The sequence below is a fragment of the Acomys minous genome (assembly GCF_964271855.1).
Source record: "Acomys minous genome assembly, chromosome: 1".
Classification (NCBI taxonomy): Eukaryota; Metazoa; Chordata; class Mammalia; order Rodentia; family Muridae; genus Acomys; species Acomys minous.
This window is the reverse complement of record NC_140483.1, coordinates 21247439-21259639: the sequence shown is the minus strand read 5'-3', so window position 1 is coordinate 21259639 and position 12201 is coordinate 21247439. Positions and strand designations below refer to the sequence as shown.

Below are 12201 nucleotides of genomic sequence, written 5' to 3'. Positions count from 1 at the left end.
CTCACTGTATCTTCTATTATTTATTTATTTTTTTTTCTGGACAAGGTTTCTTTTGTAGTCCTGGCTGTCCTGGACTCGCTTTGTAGACCAGGCTGGCCTCGAATTCACTGAAATTCACCTGCCTCTGCCTCCCGAGTGCTGGGATTAAAGATGTGCGCCACCACCTGGCTTACTGTATTTTCTTTTAGAAATCAAAACCTATCTTGTTATCAAGGTTTGAATTCGGGCTGAGTTTTGGGAGAGGAGGGCTCAACTAGGTTCTGCCGGAAGACGTTCTGATCATGAGGCCAGCCTTGGCTGCTGACTTTACTCTACACTCAAACATTTCATTAATGGTTTCACCCAATTCACCTTCCCCGCCTCCCTGTTTCCCTTGTTAAGATATATTAACAAATATATTTCAAATTCAGATCTTATTTCTTGAGACAGGGTCTCTCTGTGTTACCCTTGGCTGACCTGGAGTCGCTTTGTAGACCAGGCTGGCCTCGAACTCACAACGATCCGCCTGCCTCTGCCTCCTGAATGCTGGGATTAAAGACGTGTGCCACCACTGCCCGGACAGATTTTAAATGTTTGAAAGTTTTTTTTTCTTCCTTTTTTCTTTTTGATTTTTGAGATAGGGGTTTCTCTGTGTAGCCTTGGCTGTCCTGGAACTCACAGAGATCCACCTGCTTCTGCCTCCTGAGTGCCGGGATTAAAGGCATGCTACCACTGAAAACTTATTTTGTCTGTCTGCCTGCCTGCCTGCCTGCCTCTCTCTCTGTCTCTCTGTCTCTGTCTCTCTTTTTCTCTCCCTCCCTCCCTCCCTCTCTTTCTCTCTCTCTCTCTCTCTCTCTCTCTCTCTCTCTCTCTCTCTCTCTCTCTCTCTCTGTATGTGTGTGTAAGTCTGAAAAGGTTTGTGGACATCAGAGAACAACTTTTCCTCCCACCATGTGTTGGTCAGGGGAATCAAACTCAAGTTGTCAGGTTTGGCAGCAGGCACCTTTATCCGCTGAGCCATCTCTACCACTTGCAAATTGAGCTTCTTCGTTTTTTGAGACAAGGTTTCTTTGTGCAGCCCTGGGTGTCCTGGAACTGTAGACCAGGCTGGCCTCACACTCACAGAGGACTGCCTGCCTCTGCCTCTTTGAGTACTGGGATTACAGGTGTGTGCCACCACTGCCCAGCTACAAATCCAGTTTTTAAAGGACAAGATTTAATAAATACTAAGATTCAGGAGTCTGAAAACTGGCTCAGCTAATTCCAGGAGTCAAACTGCTCTGGATCTGGGACATTATCCCTTTTGGATAGTGGTTTTTTTTTAGTTCATTTTTCCTTTCACACTATAGGAAATACTTTTTTGGGTGGTTTTCTTTACACATCCTCAAGGCTCTGGAAGTCCATTTTAATCACCAGGCATTTCTATCCCCAAGTCTCAAAGTAATGGACTGCTCAACTATTCTTACCCAACATTAGCCTGAGAAAGCCGGGGTCAGTATCCAACCACAGGTAATAGTCACTGACTCGTGGTCCTTGAGATGAAAGGGCAAAGGGAAGAGGGAAAAACTGGGCCCCTCATCATTAATGAATCAACATTTAGGAAACACTACAAGTGAGTCATAAGACATATTAAATGTACAAGATGTATGAAATAACCAGATCCCAAATCGGTAGTTCTTACATGCAGAAATAAGTGGTCTGTAAAAAATATAACCAAGTGTGGAGCATTTAGCATATACTAATACAAAATGGAGACTTAACATAATCTAAACAATACAACCTGTGGAAAAGATCTCACAGGCAGGAGCAGTATCTGCTCGAGAGTTCTGCTATTACCTGCAGCTCGCTCATCTCTCGTCAGGAACAGGCAGTAGTTTCCTTGTCTTCCGGAACTCGGTATCTCTCCTACTTACTAGCCCAGCTATACAGGGATAATAAGCTGAGGTTTTTCTGCCAAAACACCTAAAACAACCATCCAGAGGAACCTTAAAATTCAGACACGTCTCTCATGTTCTCTAGGGAGACGAAGCTTCACTTGCCTAAAACTCACAAAGGAAAATAACAAACCAGGATATAAAGAGTAACAATGAAGGGCAGTATCAGAAAGACTTAAAGAAGAGACTCAGAGAAACAGACAGGGAAACTGGAATTCTAAGTCAGCATTTTATTTGCAAGTTCATCACACAATGATTAAGTTATCCTCGTTTAGACAGACCTAGTTTCAATGCCAGTTCTGTTACCCGTTCACTATGGGACTTATTTGCTCTCCATAAACTCCAATTGTCTGCTTTAGGGAAGGTAGGGATATCTACTTAACATTACAAAGTAGTTTGTAAGTTTCCTTCAAGGTTGCCAAAGCACTATGAATGTAACATTAATATAAGTCCTGTTTCATGGTTCTTCCTGCTGTATGCAGTTTATTTTATATATGTGTAACAATATAAATGTATATATTTTAAAAAGTAGTTAGTAGGTCTGACAATTGTGAATAAGTCCTTAACAATTAACTATTATGAATCACATTGCTTATTTGAATGGTAATGTGTTATCATGGTACATATGGCCAATGCATGGTAAAAAATGATTAGAAGTAGCGATTAATCTACACCATGTAATTACATCAAGGCATATTAAAGGATAGAAATATGTGACTATACGGTTAATATGGCTCATTCAAAGGATAAATGTGAAAACGTGGGATGAGAGATGCCTGTCTAGACAGGGTGGAGCCACGTCTACACTCATCTAGGAGCGGCTCAACTTGAAAGAGCAAGCCAGCCAGTCTGTGTCAGTCAGCATTTGCCCGAGACTGTAACACATTACAATAAAGTAAAAAGAAATAAAGATACTCTTTCTACTCCCAAGAACCCTACAATTTAGCTGAAACTGAAAACTAAAGTAAGAGGTATGAAGTTCTTTTTTTAAAAAAAGGTGTATTTATTTATTATTATGTATACAGTGCTCTACCTGCATGTATGCCTACAGGTCAGAAGGCATAAGATCCTATTATATATGGTTGTGAGCTACCATGTGGTTGCTGGGAATTGAACTCAGGACTTTTGGAAGAGCAGTCAGTGCTCTTAACCTCTCAGCTATCTCTCCAGGCCCCGAAGCATGAAGTTCTTAAAAGCCGATTATAAGGGTGGTAAGAAACAAGAAACAGAATGAGGGTTGGAGTCCTGGGCAAGAAATCAATGGGAAAGGGGCGTGGGGGGCTTAAGGGCAGATTTTGACCTACATGAATAATGCTTGAAAAGATCGGAGCTGACAGCACTCCAGGAATGACCATTTAGATGTATTTGGGTAAACTCCGGTAAACAGAACCTTCATATCAGGGTGAAAACACGAGATTTATTTATTTTTTCTTTTTTCTTTTTTTTTTGGTTTTTCAAGACAGGGTTTCTCTATGTTATCTTGGCTCTCCTGGACTCACTTTGTAGACCAGGCTGGCCTCGAACTCACAGTAATCCGCTTGCCTCTGCCTCTGCTGGGATTAAACGCGAGCGTGCCACCACGCCCGGCTAGGCTTATTTTCTTTATCTATATTTTCCACTCTCTGTCCTCCAAGCTAGCTGCACAGGATGTCGCAGCAGGGCGCGGCTCACTGGGTGTCAAGAGTCCTCTTCCAGGAGTTGACCCGAGTTGGGAATGTTTAAAGCACAGGTTACAAAACACAAAGTTCACCCAGCTCCACCACGCCTCCTCAGCCGCTCCGGGCTTTCCGGGTAGCGGAAGTCTCTCGATCAAGGCACCGGAAATCCCGCCCTCCCGCCTCCCCCGCCCCCCCGCTGGAGGAACTGCGCTAGCTAGCCAGCCAATCCCGAGGAGAATAATAGTTCCGCGGAGACAGTTGCGAATCCGCGTGGGGCCGGAAGCCGGAAGTGGTGGTGGTGGTGGTTGGGAACTTCGTGCCGGAAGTGATCATTCCTCGGCGCCTTAGGAGTGGAGATGCTCGGGATAGCCGAGTGGAGTGAGCAGGGGGACGGTTAGCGAGACGGGCGCCGCGTGGACCCGGGGCGGACGGCTGGCTCGCACTCAGACCATGAGCTACACCAGGCCCTGGGGGGAATGGTTCCTGAACCTGCGGGTGCGCCCCGCCGGGGTGTTCTGCGTGGCTTTCCTAGCCCGGGTCGCCCTGGTTTTCTACGGTGTCTTCCAGGACCGGACTCTGCTCGTGAGGTACACGGACATAGACTACCACGTGTTCACGGACGCCGCGCGCTTCGTCACGGAGGGGCGCTCCCCTTACCTGAGGGCGACCTATCGCTACACCCCGCTCCTGAGTTGGCTCCTCACTCCCAACATCTACCTCAGCGAACTCTTCGGCAAGTTTCTCTTCATCACTTGCGATCTCCTCACCGCCTTCCTCTTATATCGCCTGCTGCTGCTCAAGGGGCTGGGGCGCCGCCAGGCGTGTGGCTACTGCGTCTTCTGGCTGCTCAACCCCTTACCCATGGCGGTGTCCAGCCGAGGCAACGCGGACTCCATCGTCGCCTCCCTGGTGCTCACGGCCCTGTACCTAATAGAGAAACGGCTGATCGCGTGCGCCGCGGTGTTCTACGGCTTCGCGGTGCACATGAAGATGTACCCGGTGACCTACATCCTCCCCATAGCGCTCCATTTGCGGCCCGAGCGCGACAGTGACGAGGGGCTCCGCCGAGCCCGCTACTCTTTCCGGGCTCGGCTGTACGACTTCCTGAAGAGGCTCTGCAGCTGGGCGGTGCTGCTCTTCGTAGCCGTGGCGGGACTCACGTTCTTCGCCCTGAGCTTCGGCTTTTACTATAAATACGGCTGGGAGTTCTTGCAGCACACCTACCTCTATCACCTGACTAGGAGGGATATCCGCCATAACTTTTCTCCCTACTTCTACATGCTGTATCTGACTGCAGAGAGCAAGTGGAGCTTCACCCTGGGGCTCGCTGCCTTCCTGCCACAGTTCATCTTGCTTTCGGCCGTGTCCTTTGCCTATTACAGAGATCTTCTCTTTTGTTGTTTTCTTCATACGGCCATCTTTGTGACTTTTAACAAAGTCTGCACCTCTCAGTACTTTCTTTGGTACCTCTGCCTCCTGCCTCTGGTGATGCCGCTCGTGAGAATGCCTTGGAGGAGAGCCGTAGTGCTCTTACTGCTGTGGTTTATAGGGCAGGGCCTATGGCTGGCGCCTGCGTACGTCCTAGAGTTTCAAGGAAAGAACACCTTCCTGTTTATTTGGCTAGCTGGTTTGTTCTTCCTTCTAATCAACTGTTCCATACTGATTCAAATAATTTCTCACTACAAGGAGGAGCGCCTAACAGAGAGAATCAAATACGACTAATGTGTGTTCGGGATCTTCCGCAACCGTCTGTAACATTCTGATTATTCCCTATGGACTAGAAAAGCTTTGGACTTTTTTTTTTCCTGCCCGAACATTCTAAGCACTCTACTGCAAGTTCCCTTGTTCCAATAGAAGTTAAAACCAGTGTTGGGTTTATATATAAAGGGGGCCCAATGATTGCGGTCCACCCTTTAGAAAGTCTTAGGACTCATTTGTTAGATGAGAAAGGTTTCTTATTTGACAGTTAAAAATAACTGATCAAACGAGAAGATGCTAAAATATTTTTCTACAGTAGAGAAATAGACATTAGGTCTGGTCTCCAGCAGTGTTCCTTCCTGTTGCACTGTGCCACTGTTGTCAGCCCCTTTCTGCAGTTCGATGGCTGTGAAAATTTACAAAGTTTCTAAAGTACAACATTTTTACATATGAAGTATTAACCCTTCTGTGGCTTAGTTGGGGAAGTTTTAAAATGTATTAAATGTGCGGGTTTAGAAGATGACTATCCAAAGAATTTAAATTGTGATCATGTATTGTTTTGTAATTTAGTTTTTCAGCATTAGTACCAGAGGTATTTTTTTATATGAAACGATTAAATTTAAACTCATCCGTCTTTATACATGAGTTTTTTAAAAAGAAATTGAACACTACTATGACATATATATATACTTATTCTTTTTTTAATTGCTTGAGAGACTTTCCATCTAGAATTTAAGCTGAATGTTACCGTCTGTTGTAAAAGTAGTAGAATTTATATGGTACATCTTAAATTTTGGGTAAAAGTCCATTTGCTCTAATCTGATTTTATCACCTAAGTTGTTACATTATTGATAAGGCATCTCCCAGCTTAACTCCTCCACTCTGAACATGACACGATAGAAAAGAGGCGGTTGGAGGGAGCCCCTGGAGAGCATGCGTGGCGTCCTCGGGGCTCCACGCTCCACATCAAGGGTGGCAGGGGATTTGAGGAATTGCAGAAATGAGGCTTCGGCAGGCAGATCTTTGTATTTGTCACTGTAATATTTTTGAGAGTGGAGGAGTACTTTGTCAACTATATGAATAAGCATCCTAAAATATTTTTAGAAAAGAGCCCATCTAAGTTGAGGGCTTCCTAACATTCAAAGATGAGTAGCCATATATCACTATGATTTTGAGATCATGATTTAGGAAAAGAGTTTTTCCAGAGTTAGCAATGACAAAAAACTCCTGAATACAGATACTACTCCAATAAAGTTTTTTTCTGCCTGTCAAGGCAAGCCTAAAAAGCCTTTTGAGAATAAAATATATTTATAAGGTAGTCATAATTAAAAATTCTATTACTGGCAGCATTTCTTGGGGATTTGGCCTTAGAAAGAATAGGTGGCTTTTTTCTTTTTCTTTTTTTTCTTTCAGAAACAGGGTTTCTCTGTGTAGCCTTGGCTCTCCTGGACTTGCTTTGTAGACCAGGCTAGCCTCGAACTCACAGCAATACACCTGCCTCTGCCTCCTGAGTGCTGGGATTAAAGGCGTGCGCCACCACAGTTTTTCCAAGTAGTGGCTTTTCAGTTATGGCACATGAGCCTTTTAAAATTATTCTTAGGGGATTGAAACCTCAGGAATTCTAGGCTAGGACTCTGTACTGAGCATCCAACTGGATTTTTAAAATGGAAATTTGAGGAAGGAAAATATGCTTTGTGTGTTTGTGTAGGCCTGACTTTTGTCGTTGGTCTTTTAGACAGTCCTAGTCCAGGCTGGCCAAGATAACTGACCTCCTGACCCTCATACCTCTACCTCCCAAGAGCTGAGATCACAGCCCTGTGCCAACTGTGCCTGGCTCAGAAATTTTTTATCAAAGAAATGCAAGTGTTTCTTAAGAGAAGCACAAGATATTTTGCAGTTTATCTGCTGCAAAACATTTATTTATTTATTTATTTTTAATGACTATTTTACATACATGTGCACCATGGGCATTCCTAGTGCCCAAGGTTGCCAGAAGAGGGCATTGGGTTTCCTAGAACTAGAGTTAACATATAGTTTTGATCCATCATGTGGGTGCTAGGAATCGAACCTGAGTCCTCTGGAAGAGCAGCCAGCGCTCTTAACCACTGAAGCAACTCTGTCCAGTCCCTTGCTGCAAAGCATTGAGTAAGTTAAGTGGAGAAATGACTCGATTTGGCCTCTTGGGTTTTACTTTTGCTTTGCAGCCTTTTAAGTTTTTATTTGAGGAAGAGGTGTATCTGTACCATGGCCCGTGTCTGGAGGTCAGATGCACCTGTGGATGGCCGAGGACAACGTGTGGCAGTCAGTTTCCTCTTTCCACTAGTTTGGCCCTGGGGATCAAACTTAGGTTGTCAGTTTTGGCAGCAGGTACCTTTCTTTTCACGCTGAGCTGTGTGATTGTTTTGCCTCCTTTTCATTAGTGATACCTTTTGTTTCCTTATTAGACGTTGAGAATCGCCTACATTTGTGTAGCTCTTTGGCCTATTTTCTGCATTATTCTCCTGCTCCTAGCCTACCTGCGTTGCTTTTCTGTCACTGTAGCAATGCCTAGTGTAAATGGACTTACAGAGAGAAGGCTTATTTGGGGCCAAGGATTTTGAAGTTCTACTTTGAGGTTGGTTGGCTCTGTTGCTTCAGGCCTGTGATGTGGTAGCATATGTGGCAGAGAGCACGTGGTAAAAACAAACTTCACCTCATTGCTGGTGCAGAGGACGCGAAGGAGAGTGTGAGTCTCTCAGTTCCCTTTGAGGGCACACTCGTAAAGCCTTAAAACCTCTCATTGGCCTCCCCAGGCAAGGGAGCGAGCTTTTAACACCTGGGCCTTTCAGATCCAGGCTATAGCATCACCTATGTAAGACAGACTGATTAACAGGCAAGCATTATTTATTAGATTAAGAAGACTGTCTCTCCAGGTTGTGTTATAAACAGAGCACTGTGTGTTTTCTTCTGAAACTGCTTTTCTGATGTCTCCCAAATGTCCTGAAAGGCCTCAAGTTAAATTCTCTGGATTAGGATCATTATTGGTTGATTTTCTTTTTCGGTTGTAGGAGATGCGGCCTTGTGTAGCCCAGGCTGGTCTCAAGCTTGCTATGTAAACAGGCTGGCATCAACTCATTATCCTCTTGAGTCTACCTCCCAAGGACTGGGATTAACAGGTGTGCTAGACCACACCTGGCCTGCATTAGGTTCTTTGGAAAAGCTGTGATAATTGCCCATGACTGCAACTCAGCAAAGAATTCTTAAAACCATACATCACAGTTACTGACTTCTCGCCATCTGGTTTTATAAGTAACATAATGATGTTTCATACATTGTATAAAACTTGTCCTTTAGTTAATTTATGGCTGAATATATTGGGTTTTTTTTTAACATCAGGTGTAACACTCTCTTGCCATCTATGAGTTACAAATAGAAAAGAAAAATATGAAAAATTCTACCTGTGGTGGTCTTTTAAGTGCAATCTCTTGCCATTCCCCTCACAGTTTATTACGTGTGTGTGCGCGCACACTCACTCATGTACATGCAGGTGTGCATCAGTCCCCAAGCAACCTTCCACTTGATGTTTTTTCTTTTTGGAGATGTCCAAGTTGGCTAGGCTGACTGGTCGGCAAGCCCTAAGGATCTGACAGCACTGGGATTCTAAGAATATGTATACCTGGCTTTTGGTTTTCGTTTTTGTTTTTGCTTTTTTGTTTGTTTTGTTTTTTCTTTAAACATTAGCCATATAACCATAGCTTTTCCTAGACTGAACAGAATTGGCAACTAAGTAACCTTACCCTTCACCAGAGTTGAACCCATGCTTTTGTGGACAATTCTATCTCCCTCCTAAGAAAATAAAGGTGCTCAACTGATTTTGAATCATGATGGCTTTTCATTTGAGTTAATCAATTTACTTTGCCACAGCTTAATTTTTATAACAACACTTTAGATTTGGTGTTTGTACTTAGTTTTAAAGATGAGCAAAGTGGGTTAAAAAGTGACTTGCTGATAAATGACAGACAGAACTAGAATTTTAAGTGGATTCTTCTGACCAAAATGACATGCCTCTTTTACAGTGTTGTAGATTTTTTTTTTCAGAGTGCTCAGATCCAGCTGAAGATTTCTGCAAAATAAATGGGATTCAACACTTAACCCTGGCAGGTGTCCTGTCAGTCAGTTTGCCCTTCCTCATGTGTATTTGTGTAAGGGGCAGTTCTTTGACTCTACCAAGTTTCTGGAGCGCGCGCGCGCGCGTGTGTGTGTGTGTGTGTGTGTGTGCGCAACTTTGTTTTATGTGCGTTGGCTGTTATGAATACAGGTATACCTACTGTGTGTGCTTGGTGCCCTCAGAGGACAGAAGAGGATGTTGAATCCTTCGGGAATGGAGTCACAGATGGTTGGAAGGTCCTGGGCACGGAACCTAGGCCCTCTGGGAGAACAGAAGGACTCTTAATCCTAGGCCATTTCTGTTGTTCTCACATTTCTCTTAGTGACTTACAGACGTTTAATAACCTCTCATATCTGAATCCTCTTCCCAGATTGTATGATGTCTTTGTTACTGTCCTTTCCCTCCCTTCTCCTGGCCTAGGAAGTCAGTCAGTGAATCATGTCCTTATGCCGACACAGGACAAGCTACTAAATATTGAAGGGAAATATATAAATATATAAAGAAGGAAAACAATAAAAACCACTCAAATCTTCCAGTGAGTAAATGGGCTAAATGAACTGAGCTGCAGTTCTCAAAAGAAGAAACAAAGCTGACAGTAAATACATAAAGGGAAATGCGAGTTAAAACTACCCTTGAGGTCAGTCCTCACCCTAGTCAGAACAGCTAAACGCAGGAATACTAACGCAGGTGAGAATGTAAACTGCTGATGACAGCAACCTGGGCAGCTACTGTGGGAATCAGTATGGTGGCTTAACAATGCATCAAAATAAATGCAGCCACATAGGAACCAGCTATACACTCTTAGGTCCTAGGTCCAAAGTCAAATTAGGACTTTTTTTTTCCCACATCAAAAATGTTAGCATTTTATTCACCTCTCCCGGTGACTTCAAGCCACCAGGACACAGGCACCTCCAATACCCTTAATCTCCACTTCAGCTCTAATCTCCACTTCAGCTCTTAGCTGATGAATTTGGCCTTCACGATGACTTAGGGAGCTTGCCCTTCCCCAGAACTTTGTAGTGGCTGGATCGCACAGCATCAATGATAAGAGCAGCTCCAGTCTTGTTTTCTGCAGCACTGACCCATGTCTGCTCACTGCCCAATGTCTACAGCTTGCAGGTTGACACTGGGCAGAAGCTCTAGCTCCTCTGTAAGTAGTAATGCCTCATACCAACTTTCCCAAACTCACCTGGATGATACGTGTGGAAGTTGATCCTGTGGTGATGCGTGCCTCCAGCGTTCCGGCGGCCGCCTGGGTGCTTGCGGTGCTGACCGACGAGGCGTGACCGTGGCTTACATGGCCCCAGAGTTTCCTGGTCTTCCTCAGTCTAGACTTTTAAGTTCTTCCACATTTCTCTTTCTCTAAGAAGTAGAACCAGTGAATAAAGAAAATGTGACACACACACACAGCAGAATTTTAATGTTATGACATTTGTAAGGAAAATGATTGCACTGGAATTATATGTATATATTATATGTGTACGTATACACACACACGTTAGATGGTGGGATTGGCTTTTTTTTTTTTAAACATGTATACAGTGTTCTGCTTGCATGTATCAGAAGAGGGCACCAAATCTCATTATAGATGGTTGTGAGCCACCATGTGGTTGCTGGGAATTGAACTCAGGACCTTTGGAAGGCCAGACAGTGTTCTTAACCTCTGAGCCATCTCTCCAGCCCCCCAGTATTGGCTTTTTGTTAATATAACTTCTTTCTCTCCTTTTTCTTCAGCTTCTTTTTCAAGACAAGCTTTCTCTGTGCCGCCCTGGCTGTCCTGGAACTCACTCTGTAGACCAGGCTGGCCTCAAACTCAGAGAAAAACCTGCCTCTGCCTCCCAAGTGCTGGGATTAAAGGCGTGCGCCGTCAGTGTCCAGCTTTGTTAAACCTTCCTAAATAAGCACCAAAGCAACAGGTTTCATTCTGATACTTTCATATATATGTTTTTTTGTGGGTTTTTCTCCCCCATCTCTGCTGCTGCTTCCTCCAGTAGCTCTTCTACCCTCATGTCACTCCTACTATTGTTGTTATTATTTAGTGTTGTTATTATTTTGTTTTTGAGATGGTCTCACTATGTAGATCAGACCGGCTTTGAACACACACACCTCTGTTTCCCAAAAATCTGACATTAAAGAAGTGCACTACCACACCTGGCCCTCATAGCGCATTTCTATTGCCTTCTTTTCTTCCCCTTCTGAAACTTTTTTTTTTTTTTTTGAGACAAGGTCTCTCTATGTTATCTTGACTGTCCTGGACTCACTTTATAGACCAGGCTGGCCTGGAACTCACAGCGATCTGCTTGCCTCTGCCTCCCGACTGCTGGGATTAAAGGTGTCTGCCCCCCCACCCCGCCCTTCTGAAACTTACCTTAAGCTTTCCCCTTTCATTATGGTCCCCTTCCTTTTTCATGACCTATTTCTACCCAGTCACATATATAATAATTAAAATCTAGGACCTGCATTATCAGAGAAAATATAATTTCCAGTTTTGTCTTTATTCTTGCAAATGTCATGATTTCATGTTTCTAATTTGGGTGTAGCTGGTTTTCATTATAGATGTGTGTGTGTGTGTGTGTGTGTGTGTGTGTGTGTGTGTGTGTGTGTGAGTGCACATGCAAGGTGTTTGGATTTATATAAAATAATTATTTGACTTCCTGCTTTTATGAAAATCTTCATCTTCATCTTAATCCAGTAAGTAAGTAGTTATATGTATGTATACAAAATAACATCTTTCCAATGTCTGGCTCAAGCTTTATAGATTTGTACTTCTGTGTGTGTGTGTGTG

General features: G+C 43.9%; 1 protein-coding gene and 1 pseudogene across 2 annotated transcripts; one reads left to right on the top strand and one right to left on the bottom strand.

Annotated features, from left to right (window-relative positions):
* Window positions 1–3771: 3771 nt before the first annotated feature.
* PIGM (phosphatidylinositol glycan anchor biosynthesis class M) lies at window positions 3772–9120 on the top strand. Its single transcript, XM_084792078.1, has one exon. The coding sequence runs from the start codon at window positions 4022–4024 to the stop codon at window positions 5291–5293; it is 1272 nt and encodes a 423-aa protein (XP_084648204.1). The 5' UTR covers window positions 3772–4021; the 3' UTR covers window positions 5294–9120.
* LOC311597249 (large ribosomal subunit protein uL15-like) lies at window positions 7189–11804 on the bottom strand (annotated as a pseudogene). Its single transcript has 2 exons — window positions 11785–11804; window positions 7189–10744 (listed from the first exon to the last, which is right to left on the bottom strand). The product of its transcript is annotated as a large ribosomal subunit protein uL15-like (transcript).
* Between the last annotated feature and the right edge of the window lie 397 nt (window positions 11805–12201).